This window comes from Callithrix jacchus, chromosome 16 (genome assembly GCF_049354715.1).
Source record: "Callithrix jacchus isolate 240 chromosome 16, calJac240_pri, whole genome shotgun sequence".
Lineage (NCBI taxonomy): Eukaryota > Metazoa > Chordata > Mammalia > Primates > Cebidae > Callithrix > Callithrix jacchus.
Genome location: NC_133517.1, coordinates 21,607,822 through 21,626,622, shown reverse-complemented (window position 1 = coordinate 21,626,622; position 18,801 = coordinate 21,607,822). Strand labels below are relative to the sequence as shown.

General features: G+C 38.8%; 1 protein-coding gene across 7 annotated transcripts in view; it reads left to right on the top strand.

The window, feature by feature from the left end:
• Nucleotides 1-18,801, top strand: part of PDE7A (phosphodiesterase 7A) — a 137,760-nt gene that overhangs the window by 111,071 nt on the left and 7,888 nt on the right. For 5 of the 7 annotated variants that reach the window (XR_004735424.3, XM_017965370.4, XM_035277291.3 and 2 more), the window contains 6 exons: nt 6,777-6,872; nt 10,737-10,837; nt 15,312-15,443; nt 15,644-15,735; nt 17,702-17,846; nt 18,260-18,356. Coding sequence is in view for 6 of the 7 variants with exons in the window: in XM_017965370.4 (XP_017820859.1) it covers nt 6,777-6,872; nt 10,737-10,837; nt 15,312-15,443; nt 15,644-15,735; nt 17,702-17,846; nt 18,260-18,356 (663 nt within the window). In the remaining variant the exon portion in view is untranslated. The remainder of the gene's footprint in view (nt 1-6,776; nt 6,873-10,736; nt 10,838-15,311; nt 15,444-15,643; nt 15,736-17,701; nt 17,847-18,259; nt 18,357-18,801) is intronic. The other 2 variants (XM_078352528.1, XM_078352529.1) reach the window with 1 other exon arrangement.

Sequence of the window (18,801 nt, the reverse complement as noted above, 5' to 3'; positions counted from 1 at the left end):
CTTGATGAAAAAAATGTTTGGTTCATAACACAGGCTAATAAGTTTCTTACGGTCATAATTCAACTCTAAAATGTCAAAATATGGTAGCCAGACATATTGCTACTATTATTTAGAGTGTTGAATAAACATTTTTTATAAGATGTCTTTTAGCCCAATACCACCTTTGAAGTTATTTTCTCGAGGTTTATTCTCTAGTGTAAAATGACTGGGTCAAAACAATAGAAATAACAATAGCTACTATTAATTGTGTTCCTTTTATGTGTCGTACACACTCTAGATATTGTCACTTTTATCCTAAAGACAGCCATATACAGTAGTTACTTTTTGTTATCATATTTTGCCTATAGGCAAACTGAGACAAAGAAAAGCTGAACAAGGTCCCTAGAGCAATAGAGAAAGTAAGTGTTAAAGATAGAATTGAAACCTAGTTTCTTCCACATGGCTCCAAAGACCATGCTCAATCCAAAACACTAGTAGTTCACAAACACTGTGACCTCAAGACTCCTTTGCACTCTTAAAAATTATGTAACAGGGGCCATGTGTGATGGCTTGTGCCTATAATCCCAGCACTCTGGGAGGTGGGGATGGGTCAGTCACTTGAGGTCAGGAGTTAGAGACCAGCCAGGCCAACATGGTGAAACCCTGTCTCCACTGAAAATTTAAAAATTAGCCAGGTGTGGTAGTGGGCACCTGTAGTCCCAGCTAAGCTACCCAGGAGGCCGAGGCATGAGAATCACTTGAACTTGGGTGATGGAGGTTTCAGTGAGCTGAGATCGCTCCACTGCACTCCAGTCTGGGTGACAGAGTGAGACTCCATCTCAAGAAAAAAAAAACAGACCTTAAAATTATTTAAGAGGAAAAAGAAGAAATTCTAGAGGAAAGAAATAAAAGTCAAATTAAAAGGTTATGTTTAATTATTGGTAATGAACAATTGGAATTTGAAAATAATAATAATACCATTTATATTAGCACCCAAAGCAACAAAATGCTTTGGTGTAAATCTAAACAATATATGTTCAAGATTTATATGACAAAAGCTATAAAACTTGGATAAGAAATGCAAGAAGACCTGGATAAATTGAGAGATATTCTATGTGCATGGATAAGACTCAATATTGTTAAGATGTCATTCCTTCCCAACTTGATCTGTAGCCTCAATACAATGCTACTGAAAAGCTCAGCAAGTTTAGTTTGTGAATATCGACACACTTATTTTAGATGATTGATAAAGAAAGGCAAAAGTTACAAAATAGTAAATACATTGCAGAAGAAGAATAAAGTCAGAGAACTGACACTACCAGACATTAAGACTTATTACAAAGCTACAGTAATCAAGACAGTATGGTGTTGGTAAAAGAGCAGACAAATACATCAGCGGAACAGAATATAGAGTCTGGAAATAAACTCATGCAAATATAGTCAACGGATCTTTAACCAAAGAGCAAAGGCAATACAGTGGTGAAAATAGAGTCTTTTCAGCAAATGGTCAGACCAGCCTGACCAACATGGTGAAAACCCATCTTAAAAAAAAAAAACAACCAATAATCAGAAGTTGTCGTCGTTGTCATCATCGTGACTTGGCTGATTGGTTGGCAACTGAGACTATTATTAATAAGCCAAAGTAAACATTATTATCTCAACATCTTTTATTTTTCTTTTTCGGTTTCTTTTAGACTGTGGCCAATTACAATGACATCTGATATTGTATGCCTGTTGTGATAGCCACTGCTCAGTGGTGGGTTAACCACCTTTTGGCACAACCTGACCAACAGCAGTGGTTCCCTGTTTCAGATAGGGAATGGGAAAGAGCTGTAGCTCCTTTAGGAAGGCTTATCAGAATGTACAGAGAGTGTGAGTGGTTTGGGGGAAAATGCCCACAGGTGATTCTAATCTGCTTACCCACTCCTGGGTTTAGTTAGGTCCTGGCTGGAGGGATCATGTTTTCTTGTTCTCCTTGGGAACAGGACATGTTCTATAGGAAGAGGAACAGGGAATCACTCTTATTTTGGATAAAATTGTGGGCGTAATTATTGGTGGTACAGTTGAGGACCCCTAAACCTTAGGCAGTTCTATCTTTTAATATACCTTTATTTGGGTAGCTTTTCTAGAAATACAATTTCCTCTTTAAAGAGAGTGTTCATTTCCATTTCCATTTTTTTTAAAAGTTCCTTTGTGCCTGTTATTTGTTTTTTTTTAACACAACTAAGCATCTCTTATTTTGAAATGTTTTGTTGATTTGTATTCTTACTCACTGGTAAAAGCAGCTCAACTAGGCCAGGTGTGGTAGCACACGCCTGTCATCCCAGCACTTTGGGAGGCTGATGCGGTTGGATCACATGAGGTCAGGAGTTTAAGACCAGCCTGGCCAACATGGCAAAATTCCATCTCTATTAAAAATACAAAAACTTAGCTGGGTGTGGTGGTGCATGTCTGTAATCCCAGCTACTTGGGAGACTGAGGCAGGAGAATTGCTTGAACCTGGGAGTTGGAGGTTGCAGTGAGGTGAGATTGCGCCATTGTACTCCAGCCTGGGCAATAGAGCGAGACTCAGTCTCAAAAAAAAAAAGGCTATTCAACTAGTCCTTATTCCGAACAGAAAATACACTGAAAGGAAGTCAGTGCTGACTTTAGAATAATGAAATCACTGCTGTACTTGGAAATCACCCGCTTTTTCTTATTGCCTTGAAATGAAGCTTCTTTCATAAAGAAGCCAAATACGTAAAATGAACAAGCAAATACAACTTTCTTTTTCTTGAGAATCATTGTGGGTCTTTTGGTATCACTCCATTATTCTCTGTAAGCTGTATGACGATGCCTATTGGAAATTCCTTTGTCTGTACCTTCTGTTGGTTTATGCACTGTTGACAGAAAATAAGTTGGACTGATGCTGGGCAAAATTGTGAAGACAGTGAAGTTTGCCTTTATCAGCAAAGCCACCCTCCTGCCTCGCTGCCTTTTTATTCCTCCCCTTTGCTATCTATCTCCTACTTTTCCTTTGCCCTTGGTGATTAAGTGTTCTGTTCTCCCTGCCCCCACCTTGGCCCATACACACAGGAAAGGCTCTGGTATCACTTACACAGTTAGCCTTTCCTTGGCGTTCTCCTTTTTAAAAATATAGGTAGTGAAAGATCAGGTTGCCCACGTTCTTCTTGCTCTGGGAGATTCCCCTTTCCTAACTCAACACAAATATTACGTTAGGTATTATCTCAAGACAAATATAGATGAAACAATGCCACCTTTCACACTTTCAAGGTTTAGCCTTACGTAAACTCTCATGGCTCATAGCTTATTATTAGTCTGCTGGGACACTTGTCACTCATTGAAATAGTTGATTGTTCTTCTCTAAATCTTATTTTTAAAAAGTACATACTCTCCTAGTCAGGGGGCATGGTGCTGAAAGCAGCCTGAGCTCAGCAGTGCACTGGATGGACAGAAGAAATAGCCAGCATTCTGTAGTAGTTCAGCACTTCACTTTCCTTTTGCTCACCTCACATTTTGAATGGGATTTGTGGACAGGATGGCTAAATGGTTTCCCCTTGGGGTTCATTCCAGATCATTAGGGTTTAGTAGAAACCACTCCTGGTTAGCTACCCACCTTTGATTGTATATGTGGAGATTTATACATTCAGTTAATTACAGCTATTCAAAAGCTCAGGAATTTTCTACTTGAAGAGATGTTATTGAGGAACAAATGGGCAAAAGAATTCCTTTAGCTTTTATTATATAATGAGAATGGCTTTCCTTTTAAAACTGCTTTGCCTGAAATGAATTCTGGGTAATATATATTCATGATATCCAAGGGTATAGTTTTCTCTTCTTGCTTGTTGATCCAGTGCTTTCTCATGTTTCTTATGCTGGTAATTTCCCAGATGATATTGGGGGGAGGACAGGAAGGCCAAGAGAAGCAAAATGCGGTGATTCATGCCAAGACAAATGGTCCCCAGCTTGTCTGCTACAAGGAGGGAAGTTGTTATTGTTTGGTAGGATGCATTTGAAGTTCCTTTTGTAGGACTGAGAGAGTTAAATGATGTGACATAGCAAGAGCTTATCACCCCTAAAAGCCACCTGATTGGTGAGGACACTAGCTGCCAGGCCTGCACTGTGGGGATAGCCTACTCCTTCCAGCCAGATCCCATCTGGATCAACTTCTAAAAACAAATGAGGACCACTCTTCCATAGGCAGTTCTATCTTTTGATATCTTTTTATGAGGGTAGCTTTTCTAAAAATACAATTTTCTTTTTCAAGAACGTGTTTGTTTTCATTTCCATTTTTTAAAAGTTCTGTGTCTGGTTTTTGTTTAACACAACTGAGCATCTCTTGTTTTGAAATGTTTTGTTGACTTGTGTTCTTACTCACTGGTATTATAATCCTCAGTTGGTATCTTGCGTGCAGCTTTTCAGTTACATATGGGTAGTATGCTTTGAGAGACTGGTTCTTGTCAGATTGCTTAAACGTTCTTGGTGGGGACATCACATGTGTTTCTTCACTGCACACTGCCTGAATTCCAGAAGAGGGTATTTTCCCATTCGATTGTAGCTTTCTTAAAACTTATTCTACATCCTAGAAATGGGTAATGTGTTTTGTTACATTTGAAAAACAATTTGGGGTGAACCTTATGATAATCTAAATATACAGAGAATTAATAAACATTCTAAAATATTTTATTTATATTCTCGAAGAGAAGATGGTAGTTACAGCAATGGTAACAGATACATGGTTCACTTCTTCAGAAGTGGCTCCACACCACAAACTCGTGTTTGTACCGATAGAGCATATCAGGACCTGAACACATATTAATGTTTAGTTTATTTAAAATGTAAGATTTGAAATATTTTTCCTTTCCACATGAAGGTGATATGTCAGGTAGTTTTAGTTTTTACTTTTGGCCTGCCATATCTTTTCTGTTATTGCTCATGCAAATAATGCTCCAATTAATGTACTTTTTATCAGCCGTGGTCTTTTGTTGGCAGTCAGTTAGGCAGTTTTAGATAACAAGTAAAGCCAAACAGTCCTTTATTATCCTTTATAAATATTATTACTGTACATTTTCCATGTAGGACTAATATGTCTTTTATACATTTTTATAAGAGTCAGACTTTAGAGAATACTAGAATCGCGTATTTTATTGCTATTTTCTGAATGTTGGCAGTAATTTATGAGTCTATTTAAAGGATGTAGTCTACTTAAAATAGACTTTTTATTATGTAGCCTATTTAAAACATGTAATTGTTAAACTAATATAGCATATGTGTCCTATGGAAGTTTACAAAACTGAGAAATATAATAGGAGGTATAAAAAATGGAGAGCTACACCATGGAAGGGAAAACTAAACATCATAAAAATGGTAGTTTTTCCAAATTTAAATTCTGTTCTTGGTGTGACTCCACTTGTCAATGACAAAGGAGTGGACATTGAGGACCAAGACAGTCCCCATCGCATGTTACAGCCCTTTCCAAAATCTTGGCTCTGTTGGAGAATGGAGTAGGTGAAACTGGAGGGGCCAGGAGAGACTGAGATTCTTCATTGTGAGAATCTAAAGCATATCTGAATGCTGATGTTTATTGGGACAATAGAAAAGAGAGAGATGAGTGAGGTGGGGTGAGGTTGGGATAGGTGTCTCTGATGGAACAAGGAATATCTCTGAGGAGGTATGGATGGATTGGCTTTTGAAAGAAAAGGAAGGTGCGGTGGCTCACACCTCTAATTTAAGCAGTTTGGGAGGCTGAGGGGTGTGGATCACGAGGTCAGGAGTTCGAGACCAGCCTGGCCAACATAGTGAAACCCCATCTCTCCTAAAAATACAAAAAATTAGCTGGGCTTAGTGGCGGATGCCTGTAATCCCAGCCACTCAGGGGGCTGAGGCAGGAGAATCGCTTGAACCCGAGAGAAGAGGTTGAAGTGAGCCGAGATCATGCTGTTGCATTGCACTCCAGCCCGGGCGACAGTGTGAAATTTCATCTCCAAAAAAAAAAAAAAAGACAGAAAGGGAAACTTGAGAGCTTGTATTATTTCTGTGACATACGGGGCTGTGTAGAATGACAGGGTACATAGGAAGTAAGTATGTTGAAAGTTTAAGAAGAGTACAAAAGGCTTGAAAGCAGGCATTTTAAAAAGTGAAAGCCTTTTCACTGGAAAACAATACAATTGCTGGGCAGTGTTGACTATAAATTTATAGCAATATTCTGCCTGGTTTTGTGATATCCACCCCCACCATTCCACACCCCACCCCCCCAGTAACTCTCAGATTTTCCGCAGCTAATCTGGAAAAGCAAGTGGTTGAGTTCAGAGTTTTTAATCCTGATGATCTTGAGGTCATTGATGCCTCCTCCTAACCTTGTAAGGATGAGAATAGACACATTCTCCACCTAAGAAGGCTGCAGCCGAGGCAGTGTGCTCTGGGGCAGTCTGTTTCAGTGAAAGCGAGATGGCAGAGGCGATGTCAGGAGGGAGGTCAAGTGCAGCAACACTGAGTTAGGTTACTGTGTGGGGCAGTTTTCAAAGCTTTCATTCTAATTGTTTTGGTGTCTTTAAAAAAAAATCTGTTTGAAAATGTCTAGCTTTCAGTTGTTTGTGGAAAAATAAACAAAAATGAATTTTTTTCTTAGAGTGAAACAAAGACATGACATTTAAGTTCATAACTGGTAAAATAAGATGCATATTTTCAGTAGACAAATGTTTTTCCATGGTTTGTATTCAGAATCCATATTTCGAAGCATAATGTAATCGTGTTGACTTGTATTTCCTACTAATGTAATGTCTCTTCTTTCCCTTTAGGAAATAGTCTAGTAAGCTTAACCTTTCATTTATTTAGTCTTCATGGATTAATTGAGTACTTCCATTTAGATATGATGAAACTTCGTAGATTTTTAGGTAAGTAATTCTAACCCATTAACAGTAATAAGATTTAACCAAAAAAAAAATCAGTAACGATTTACATTTATACAAGAACCTGTTTAAGTTTTATCTCAGTTACATCAGTTAGCTATTGCTCTATAACAAGCCATCCAAAATTAGTAGCTTAAAACAACACACAGTTATTTAGCTCTTACATCTGTGGGGCTGTTGAGTGCTTCTTTTGCTCTGGGTGAGCTCATTTGTGCACCTGCAGACAGCAACAGGTAGGCTGATTGTTGGTTTTGCAGTGACCTCAGCTAGGATACCAGGCCTGACCCATCTCGGCTCTACATAGTCTTCTGTTAAATTTAAAAGAAGCAGAGGAGTTTGGCACCATAATTGATTTACATTAAAAACAAGAAAGAATTATTTATTTTACAGTTAGCTGAGCTTGTTCAAACAGTAGTGGCAGGTTTCCAAGAGAGAGCTGATAAGCCCAGGCCTCTGGAGCCCTGGGCTCAGAACTGGCCCATCTTCACTTCTGCAGCAAGTGGCCACAGCAGGTCACACCATGGATGAACTGCTTCTATTGATGCAGAGAATGCAAAGTCGCAGAGCCATAGAAACAGGGAATAGTGAAGACTTGATTTTATTTTGCAATCAGTTTCTTAACATTGGCCACAGATTGCTGACAAAGATGACACAATTTCTGTACTTTTCTAAATTTTTGAAGGCTAAAACTTTAAAAGATGAGGTATATTGCAGTTAGGTTTCTTCTTTTTCTGATCCCTAAAATCTCTTGAGAGTAAGCTTTAAAGATAATTTGGGGCCGGGTGTGGTGGCTCATGCCTGTAATACCAGCACTTTGGAAGGCCGAGGTGGGCGGATCACTTGAAGCCAGGAGTTGGAGACCAGCCTGGCCAACATGGTGAAACCCTGTCTCTACTAAAAATACAAAAAAAGTAGCCAGGTGTAGTGGCGAGTACCTATAATTCCAGCTACTTGAGAGGCTGAGGCACAAGATATCAACTCTGGTCTTCCTTTGTAATATGCACCAATTTCTCCTGGTTGGTTCTACCTGAGGAAGGCGTTTATGATTCCTGGTAAAGTGTTTGTTCGTCATTAGGTGGATAGAGGAACTTCAGAGAAAGTCCTCTCCTGTATTTGCTGCTCCGAGTTTGAAGTCCAAAGCAGCATATTTTGGGGTCTCATTTTCTGAGCCTCAATGTGATATTTTATATAGTGCCTAGATCATGAGATAGCTTAATTTGTAATTCATTATTGCTTATGTACAACAAAAAGATTACAACTTGCTGAAGGCTCAAATAATCATTAGCATTTTGTAGCAATAAAGTCTTTTAAATTGAGATGTATACATTAGTTTTTTTAAAGACATAATGGTATTGTACAGTCATAGACTATAGTGTAAACATAAGAGCTATGTTTACCGGGAAACCCAGAATTTTGACTTACTGTATTACAGAATTCACTTTATATTAGTGGTCTGGAACTTAACACTCAACACCTCTGTGGTATGCCTGTACTTAATAGTGAGAGACCATCACATTGATTTGAAATCCTTTTAAAATCTTCCCATTTTAAGTAGAGAGAAATTACAAATTATTCAGGAAGTAATTTATTTCTGTAGGAAAATGATGAAACTTTGGAACTATAATGGAGTTAAGATGGTGCTGGTGGGGCATTTCATATTTTATGTAGGCTGGGCGTGGTGGCTCACACCTGTAATCGTGGCACTTTGGGAGGCCGAGGCAGATGGATCACTTGAGGCCAGGAGTTTGAGATTAGCCTTGCCAGCATGGTGAAACCCCATCTCTACTAAAAATACAAAAATTAGTCAGGTGTGGAGGCATGTGCCTCTAATCCCAGCTACTCAGGAGGCTGAGGCAGGAGAATCATTTTAACCTGGGAGGCGGAGGTTGCAGTGAGCTGAGATGGTGCCACTACACTCCAGCCTGAGCAACAGACCGAGACCCTGTCTCAAAAAGCGGGGGGGAGAAAGCAGCCTCCGTACCAACAATGTACACCCAGTTGAAGAGCTAGAAATACTAACTCAGATTTGAGACTTGTGCTTAGAACTCTGGCTTAAAAAAAGAAATACCAGACTGAGTAAATTCATTATGTAGAGTTTTTACAAAGCTTTTTCTTTCAGAGATAGTCTTGCTCGTCCCCTAGAAACTCCTTGGTCTACAGCCTTGACCTCCCAGGCTCAAGCGATCCTTCCACCTCAGCTTTCTGAGTAGGAATAAAGGTGTGCACCACCACGCTGGGCTACATTTTTATTTTTATTTTTAATAGGGACAAGGTCTTACTAATGGCCTAAGCTGGTCTCAGACTCCTGGCCTTAAGCAATCCTCTGGCCTTGCCCTCCCAAAGTGCTGGAATTACAGGTGTCAGGCAGCACACTTGGCCTTGAGAAACTTTTTAATGTGTGTTAATTATAAGTAGTGTGCCTGTAATACTGTACAGTAGTCTCCCTTTATCTCTGGTTTTGCTTTCTGTGGTTTCAGTTACCCGTGGTCAACTGTAGTCTACAAATATTAAATGGAAAATTCCAGAAGCAAGCTATTTATCAGTTTTAAATTGTGCACCCTTGTAAGCAGGGTGATGAAATCTCATTGCATCCTGATCCGTGTTGGTTATCAGATCAGCTGGGTTGGTATCACAGTGCTTGTGTTCTTCACCCTTATTTTACTTCATAATGGCCCCAAAGCACAAGAGTTGTGATGCTGGCATATTGTTATAAGTGTTCTATTTTATTTTGGTTATTGTTAATTTCTTACTGTGACTAACTTATAATTTAAGCATTATCATAGGTGTGTTTGTATAGGAAAAACATACATAGGGTTTGGTACTATCTGTGGTTTCAGGCATCTATTGGGGGGTCTCAGAACATATCCCCCCAAAATATGAGGGGACTACTGTACTAAAATGTAAATTATAAAACACATACGGTCGGGCATGGTGGCTGACACCTGTAATCCCAGCACTTTGGGACGCTGAGGTGGGTGGATCACCTGAGGTGTAAGGAGTTCAAGACCAGCTTGGCCAGCATGGTAACATCCCATCTTTACAAAATACAAAGAATTAGCCAGGCATGAAGACAGGTGACAGAGCGAGACTCCGTCTCAAAAAAATAAAAAACAACACATACAAAAATAGCTTATTAGGAAGGGCATAGTGGCTCACACCTGTAATGCTGGCACTTTGGGAAACCAAGACAGGTAGACTGCTTGAGCCCAGGAGTTCAAAACCAGTCTGGGCAACATGGCAAGATCCTGTCTCTACAAAAAAATACAAATAATTAGCCAGGCATGGTGGCATGCACCTGTGGTTCCAGCTACTTGGAGCCTCAGGTGGGAAGATAACTTGAGCCCAGGAGGTCAAGGCTGTAGTGAGCCATGATCATGTAACTGCACTCCAGCCTGGGCAACAAAGTAAGATCCTGTGTCAAAGAAACAGTATTAACAAGGGTGTTGAAAAGGCTCTTTTAAAGGATGGGACAGAAGCAGTGCAGAATTCTGATGGTCTGTCCCACTCACTTGGTGATTGTGTTTCCCCATGACAGGTAGGCTCGCTTCCCTTTTAGTCCACTGAATTAGGGTGTTATTCTGCTGGGCTGTCATGTAGGTTTGATGACAGGGGGCACGGCTCACCCTGAAGCCTAGTCTGTTCTTCCATGATAGCATAGAGAGTCAAATTGATATTGATTCTCTGGGTATACATATGAGTTGTGAGGTGATTGTCATCTGCCCAAATCTGCACAATTTTAGCTGATAGCTACATGAAAAGTGTGAGTGGGTAACTCATAATTATCACAATTTTTGTACTTGTACATGTTGCTCATATACAATAAAATCTGGATCTTTTTCTTTGATGCAGTTATGATTCAAGAGGATTACCACAGTCAAAATCCTTACCATAACGCAGTCCACGCTGCAGATGTTACTCAGGCCATGCACTGTTATTTAAAGGAACCTAAGGTAAGAGGTTGACATTTATTTCAGGTGAAAATCATAAGAAAATCCTTTTGATTTACTTTCACATACTTCTCCTGAAGTTACTGCCTTGACTCAAAATCATAATCTTCCTTCACAAGAGTGAGATAGAGCTCGATCAGTTTCTGAATCTGGCTGTGTTTCAAAGTGCAACAACTAGAGAGTTGGGTGGTTGTTGAGAGAGGCTGGAGAAGCCCAAGCAAGGGCCAGGTCATTTGAAACCTTAACTGCTGAAGACATCTGGCATTTACATTGAGCTCCACATGGGTTCCATGTGGGCAGGGACAGCCTTGGTCTGACTCAGTGAATGAATGGGGAGCTACAGAAGGGAAGCAGGAGACGAGAAAATTATCCCAGCTGTGGTGTGAAAATAAATCCTATCAAGACCAAAAGCCTGTACACCTGCCAGGAGTTACTTCAGTGCTCCATGGAAGAGAGCAGAGTGGCCTTGGTGAAGTAGAGAACGTGGATGGTTTGCAGGTTCTCTTGGGAATTAGAATGAATGGAATGTGGTGTGTAATGCGTTTGGGGGAAAGAAACCCAAGTCAGCGAAGACTTGGTTTGGGCAGTTGGTAGAAGGTGGAAGTCTTCCATGAGAGAAGGAATGTAGAGAGGAGCAAGGAGGAAGAATGTAGAGAGGACAAGTTTTAGGGGTAAGGCTTGTAGACAGTGAGCACCATTTTGGATCCATGGAGTTTAATGTATTTGACATCAAGAGTTACATAAAAGAGTCTGAAGTATAGGAGAGAAATCAGACTATATGTATGGATTTGGGACATTTTCTATCCCTGGCAGTTCTGCAATTATGTCTGCTTACCCCATCCCTACTTAAAAACTGCTCTCTCCCTAGATCTTAGTTCTGGCTAAGGTGTTAGGCAGGAAACAGGCTGACCAAACTGGCTTGTGTCATTGATGCTAACTTAAGAACACGTGAATCTTCTGATTATTTAAGAGATCATAGAATATATGAAAATGCCCAGTTTTTTTTTTTAGTATATGTATCATGACTTTTAAAAAAATCGAATTTCTTGTGGCAGAACTTATATGCAGTAATATAGTGCATACATTTTATGTGTACAGTTTTGACAAATGTATTCTCCCAACCAACCCAACTGTTTTTTTCCTAAGAGACAGGATTTCACAGTGTTGCCCAGGCTGGAGGGCAGTGGTGTGTTCACAGCTCATGAAGCCTCGACCTCCTGGGCTCAAGCTGGAGGCCAGCTACTTTTTAAAATTTTTTGTAGAGACAGGGTCTCACTCTATTGCCCACCCTAATTTTTTTAATTAAACTTTTAAAAAATTCTGGGCGAAAACTGCAACCTCTGTTTGAGAATGTTGAGGAAGAAATTGATAAGTAATGACCATACATATAGTCTGGTAAGTGGAAAGATGGCGATAAGTTCTCTGCAGCACACAGGAGGGTTAACCCGGTCAGTGAAAACTTCTGCACTCCTGTCTCCCTCTGGGCACACCCAACCCAAGGCAGGGGCAAGGAAATCTGGGTGATGAAAGGTGAGCAGGGCAAGGAAGCACATGGACAAACATGAATAAAAACACGATTTTGAACATTTCTTGCCTGTGGAGTTCTGATAATCTTTAAACACTTTTCATCTTTAACATACTCAGTGAACACTTTACCAAAGACTTCAGTTAAGGATATAGATAAAATCACAAAGCCCTACGATGTAAGTATTTCCCTTCTCCCTTAAAGTGAACATTTTTAAATGGAGTCACCCAGGGCCAGGCGCAGTGACTCCTGTCTGTAATCCTAGCACTTTGGGAGGCCAAGGCAGGTGGCTTGCTTAAGCCCAGGAGTTTGAGAGTAGCCTGGGCAACATAGCAAGATCTTGTCTCTTTTATTCAAAAAAAGAAAGAAAACCAGAGTCACTGAAAGTTTTAAAAGCAAATTCTAAAAAATTTGAGTTAGGTCCAGGTACAGTGGCTCATGCCTGTAATCCCAGTACTTTGGGAGGCCAGGACAAGAGGATCACTTGAAGCCAGGAGTTTGAGACCAACCTGGGCAATATAGCAAGACCCCACATCTACAAAAAATAAAAAGTTAGATGGGCATACTGGTGTGCACCTGTGGTCCCAGCTACTTAGGAGGCTGACTCAGGAGGATCACTTGAGCCTGGGAAGTCCAGTAGAGAGTTGTGATAGTGCCACTGCACTGCAGCCTGGGTGATGGAGCAACACCCTATTCATCAATTGATTGATCGATCGATAGATAAGATTAGGTAGATGCCTGAAGTTGTATCTCTTTTACTTCCTGAGCCTTTGCATAGCATCACATTTTTGATGCTCTTTGAGCATCTGCCACGTACAGGCTCTATCCCAGTGCTAGGAACATAGTGGTGAGCAGGACAGCAGTAGTCCCTGCCTTCATGAAGTGTACATCCTAGTGAGGGAGGGGCAGTCATTAAACAAATGGATAAATCGAATTTTGATCAAAATAATGTGCTAGTGGCCAGGTGTGGTGGCTCACACCTGTAATCCCAGCATTTTGGGAGGCCGAGGCTGGTGGAGCACCTGAGGTCAGGAGTTCGTGACCAGCCTGGCCAACATGGTGAAACCCCATCTCTACTAAAAATACTAAAATCAGCTGGGAATTGTGGTGCCTATACTTAAACTAAGTCTGGATAAGAATTACTGTTAGACGTTCCAGAGATAAAGCCACTAACACTGAACCTTTAAACCTTGCTCTACTTGTCTCTGGCAGTTGAAAAAAGAGCCTGGCCCCCACACCTCTCCCTGGCCCCCACATCCTTCCCTTTGATGTCAGCGAGATTGGTGATGGTTGAGTGGCCTTTCTTATGGAAAGGCTTATTCATGCTCCAAGTAGATGCTAATCCCTAGTGAAAAAAATGTGAGTAAGATGAATTTTGGCCCCTGGAATCTTCCTTGTGAAACATACGGGATGTGTGATGATGCAGGCCTCTATTCCCAATTACTTGGGAGGCTGAGGCAGGAGAATCGCTTGAACCCAGGAGGCAGAGTTTGTGGTGAGCTGAGATGGTGCCACTGCACTCTAGCCTGGGCAGCAGAATGAGACTCTCAAAAGAAAGAAAAGTGTGCAACCTAGATTCCTTACATGCACAGTTTACAATAGGGTTTGTGCTCCTGTGGGAATCTACTGCTTCCAAGGCAGAGCTCAGGCAGTAATGTGTGCTGGCCGGCAGCTCACTTCATGCTGTGCATCTGATTCCTGTTAGATTCCTAACAGGCCACGGACCAGTACCAGTCCACGGCCTGGGAGTTGAGGAGCCCTGCTTTTACATATCCTAAAGAGGAAATAATTTTCTTTACCATCTTCTCCTTTTCATTGACCTTCTCCACGTACTAATTATATGTGATACAAAAATAAATAATATATTCTCTGCCTTCAGGTAGCTAGCAGTTTTCCAGAAGATTCAGGCCCTCAGACAGTGATTTTTCTGACTGAGATGAACGTAACACAAGGAGTAGAAAGAGATGACTGATTCATTCTAGCAGAAAAAGAAAATAATAGAATTTGAATCTATTAGTTCAGTATAATAATTTATAAGTAAATATACTTAGTGGTGTACACTCAAAAGTTTTCACTGTTAGAGCACAGGATCGTTACAGTTTAGTCAGCACTGTCCTAATGTAAACGTAAATAATAATATGTTCTGATGAGTGTTATTGTGGCAGGCTGTGAGGTGCTGTGGGAACACAAATCTGGCCAAGTTTGCCAGAAAATGAGAGGCGATTCATGAAAAGTAGATGATATATTCAAGGTGATCATTTTTTATCCTTGAACATTTGTTAGCGAATCATAAACTTATTTATTGTGATTTTTAAATCAAATAAGTTTGGTAATGATTATTGAGAGTAAAGTTACAGTATCTTGTGTGCAAGATTGCTTTCCCTGACATAAATACATGGTGTCATTGTCCTGAATGTATCCATCCATTGGGGGAGGATTTTATCACAGGCTTGACACAGACTTCGACTTAACAGGATTACTTAGTAGACTCCTTGAACATCAAGGCTACAGGAATAACCTTACATTTTAGATAGCATTTTGCTGAGAAATAAATACCCTTAAAACTTTAGGTCTGCTGTTCAGTAACAGCTATAGTAATAAAAATGTGCCAACCTGTGTTTGTCATTTTAAAGCCATTATTTCTCAAAAAGAATGATTTATGCTTTAGCTGCCATTTTAATTAAGCTTGTTAAAAATGACATGGCCTAAGGATGAGCTCTGTAAATTCCATGTGGGCAGGGCCACTGTTGTATCATGCCTGCGCCAGTGTGGTGATGAGGCCAGGGCCTGGCACGTGTGGTTGGTGGCCCTAATGAACAGCCACCTGAAGAATGAGGTGAAGTGGGAGGAGATTGCCACCACTGCCATTGGCTGCTAATTCAAAACTACTGTAATGGCGTAGGGCTTATTTTAGATATATCTGTGATACATTATTCTTTTGTCACACTTCAGCTTGCCAGTTCTGTAACTCCTTGGGATATCTTGCTGAGCTTAATTGCAGCTGCCACTCATGATCTGGATCATCCAGGTGTTAATCAACCTTTCCTTATTAAAACTAACCATTACTTGGCAACTTTATACAAGGTTAGTGCAATTTTATCATCAAAATTTATTATTTTTGCATTCTAGAAAGTGTTTTATATTTTGAAGAAATGAAAGTAGTGAAAATAAATTCTCAGTGAATATGGAGAGTTTTAACCAGATGTTACTCACAGTATTGTTAGTAATGATATGTCCAGAGAGAGACGTATCATTAAATAACTCAGAAACGTCCTTTGTTGTAGAATACCTCAGTACTGGAAAATCACCACTGGAGATCTGCAGTGGGCTTGTTGAGAGAATCAGGCTTATTCTCACATCTGCCATTAGAAAGCAGGTAGGTTGGATTAAGACACATTTGTTATTGGTTATAGAAGTTAAGTTGGCAAAGTAATTTTATAAAGTTTTAAAAATTGTTATGTTCAGGTATTCTGCAGTTTTCAGTTTTTGTTAAATTTCATGAATCATATACAATTTTAATAATTTAGGCCTATCCTGTTATATAGTTGGTAACATTTTAATGGATGGTTATTTTTATGAATGACTATTCCATGGATTTGAATACTATAAAATTTACTCCAAATACACAATGGCTCAGCCATAGTTTACTACTTATTTACATAAATAAATATTACATATTTCCATACTTAGCTGAATAAAACCTTAAGGTCTAGGTATAAAGGTAAATTGGATGGAATGTAAACATTCTGTTGTATTAAATATATTCATTAAAATCTGTTCTCAGAAGTTTTCAAAACTGACAAAAAGAAGTGCCTTATATCGTCAATAGCGTAATTCTGGAGTCACACTTCTGAAGCTATAGGATACAATAACGAATGAAAGAAACCCTAATATTTTAGAATAAAAATAACCTAATGTTAAGTGGGCTATATAGAACCTAACAAAAAACATTAATGTGAATAAGGCTAACATGATGGCGATGGTTTACAGAATCTCACATCATTGCCATAGTGTGGTCCTCACACAAGCTTTTTAGTAATGTCGCACCGAGGGAAAGTGCATGTCAGAAAACCATGAAAGTGGATCAAAGCCGTCCACGTCAAGAAAAGTGGTGAGGCATAAAAATATGTTTGAGGACTAAAATTTAAGTTACACTCACTGTTCTGTGGTTTCCCTTTCATAACTTTAGACAGCTTTTTAAAAACTGTTTTGTGTAATGACCGTGAGAAAAAAGCTGGACTTTATTTTTTATTTTTTTAAATCTTTATTCACGGATACCATTTGGAGTATGACAATACTTCTGGTAAGTAAAATCATTTCTTGCTGTAGTACAAATATGAAAATTGCTTAAACACACTGTGTTTGTAATATGTAAATTATGGGTTCTTGAAATTAAGACAGATTAAAATGTTTGCTTTTTGTTTCCTTTTTAAAAATCATGTTTTTCATTTGATGATTAACCCTGTTGAGTTCTCAGATTTAATAAAAATGGAAATAGGAATACTGCCTAATAGCATTATTTAATGTTTTCTTCATTTAGGATTTGTTTTATATAACATTCAATATTGTAAGTCTTTTAATCTATTTGACAGCTCTTAACTGATCAGTATACAGAGATAATGTTTACTATGACCCATTAAAACAAAAGGCAAGATTTTTTTTAAATGTGTTTTTCTCTTGTTAGACTTGAGGCAATTTTATGAATGATATATGTATTTGCTGTGTCTATTAACATGTTACCTTTTTCCTTCCAGAAAAGTTGGAAATTCATTTTCAGATAACTGATTGGTTCTTGAGTTTAACCTTGAAAACATAGTTGAATCTAAATTTATTAAGTTGCTCTGGGGAATTCCAACAGGCATCTTAGTCAAAATGTCTGTAGGAGTCAGCTGTTGAATGGGCCATTAGTCCTTCCATTTGAATCTTCCTTCTGCCTTTAGATCTTAGGTACCAAAAGAAACCAAAGTTGTTTACCCTCAGCATGAGAATTTTTCAGCAAAGAATGCCAGCAAGGAATTTTTTGAAACAACATACCAATGTTGATTTTTTTTTTTCAAAGCACATAATCCTACCTTGGATGGCAAAATAAAGGCTCTCCTTTTGAAATGTTTGCGTATCGGTATTTTCCTACAGACTCCCTTGGTTTTAGTTTTGGTTATCTTAACAGTTTTTTTTTTTTTTAAGCATTCTATAAAACTTTTTCATGATAAATTTTAGATTGAATGATAGTTGGATATTTTAGAGTTCTATAAAAGCCTTCTGATTATTACGGTTAAGAAAAAAAAATCAAGAAGTGAATATTTAAAGTCTTATATTTTCTCTTTATATTTCTCTAATTCCAGGCAACAAATGGAGACACAGATAGGTGCTCTGATACTAGCCACAGACATCAGTCGCCAGAATGAGTATCTGTCTTTGTTTAGGTCCCATTTGGATAGAGGTGATTTATGCCTAGAAGACACTAGACATAGACATTTGGTTTTACAGGTAAAATGGGGCTTGGAAACATTCTATTTCTAGGATAAATTATGTGACTGTTAAACTAAAAAATGAAATATTCTAGAATGGTTAAATGTTGAGGGCAGGATGAGAAATTTCCTTCAATTAGCACACACTCCCTCCAGAAGGAGCTCACTGGTGAATCTGCTACCTATAAAGGCATCATCACTTACGTGTTTTTCATACTCAAGATTTCTGATGAAAACAGTTACTACAAGATTAGGGTATCAATGAAGAAATAGCAGTTTATTCTCATAAATTCTTACATCTAAAAATAGGAGGGAACATTACATTTCTGGCTTATTTGTTTATACTTTATGGTTAATCCAATCCTCGCACTTGGTTCTTTGGTATTGTCAAATGTATATATCTTAAAATAATATTAATGTTTCATTTGCCAGATGGCTTTGAAATGTGCTGATATCTGTAACCCATGTCGGACCTGGGAATTAAGCAAGCAGTGGAGTGAAAAAGTAACGGAGGAATTCTTCCATCAAGGCAAGTTACAGTATTGAGTGACAATCTATCCAATTCATTTTTTAACATCATAAGAATAAAATAACTCAATAATTTATACAAGTCTAGCAGTGAAGTCTTGATATTTTTAGTGACAATTCACAATAGATATACATATAATCAATACTCTACAAATTGAGCATCTATTTTGAAAATTAGAAGTCCTCTTTTGGAATGATCAGATGTATTTATGCATTTATGAATATAGATAGATTAGGTTTGGAATTTTGCTGTACAGAAAGATTTCCCTGAACTTGCTTTATCCTTGTCATGTGTGGAGGGCCATATGAACAAGTAAAACTTTTGTGTGTGTAATTTAAAGCCTGGTTTAAATGTTAGAAAACTTTCACCAGGTGTTACCCCAAGAATGTAATTTATAACTCTAATAATTTATAAATTTATAACACCTAGTGAAAGTTTTCTACCT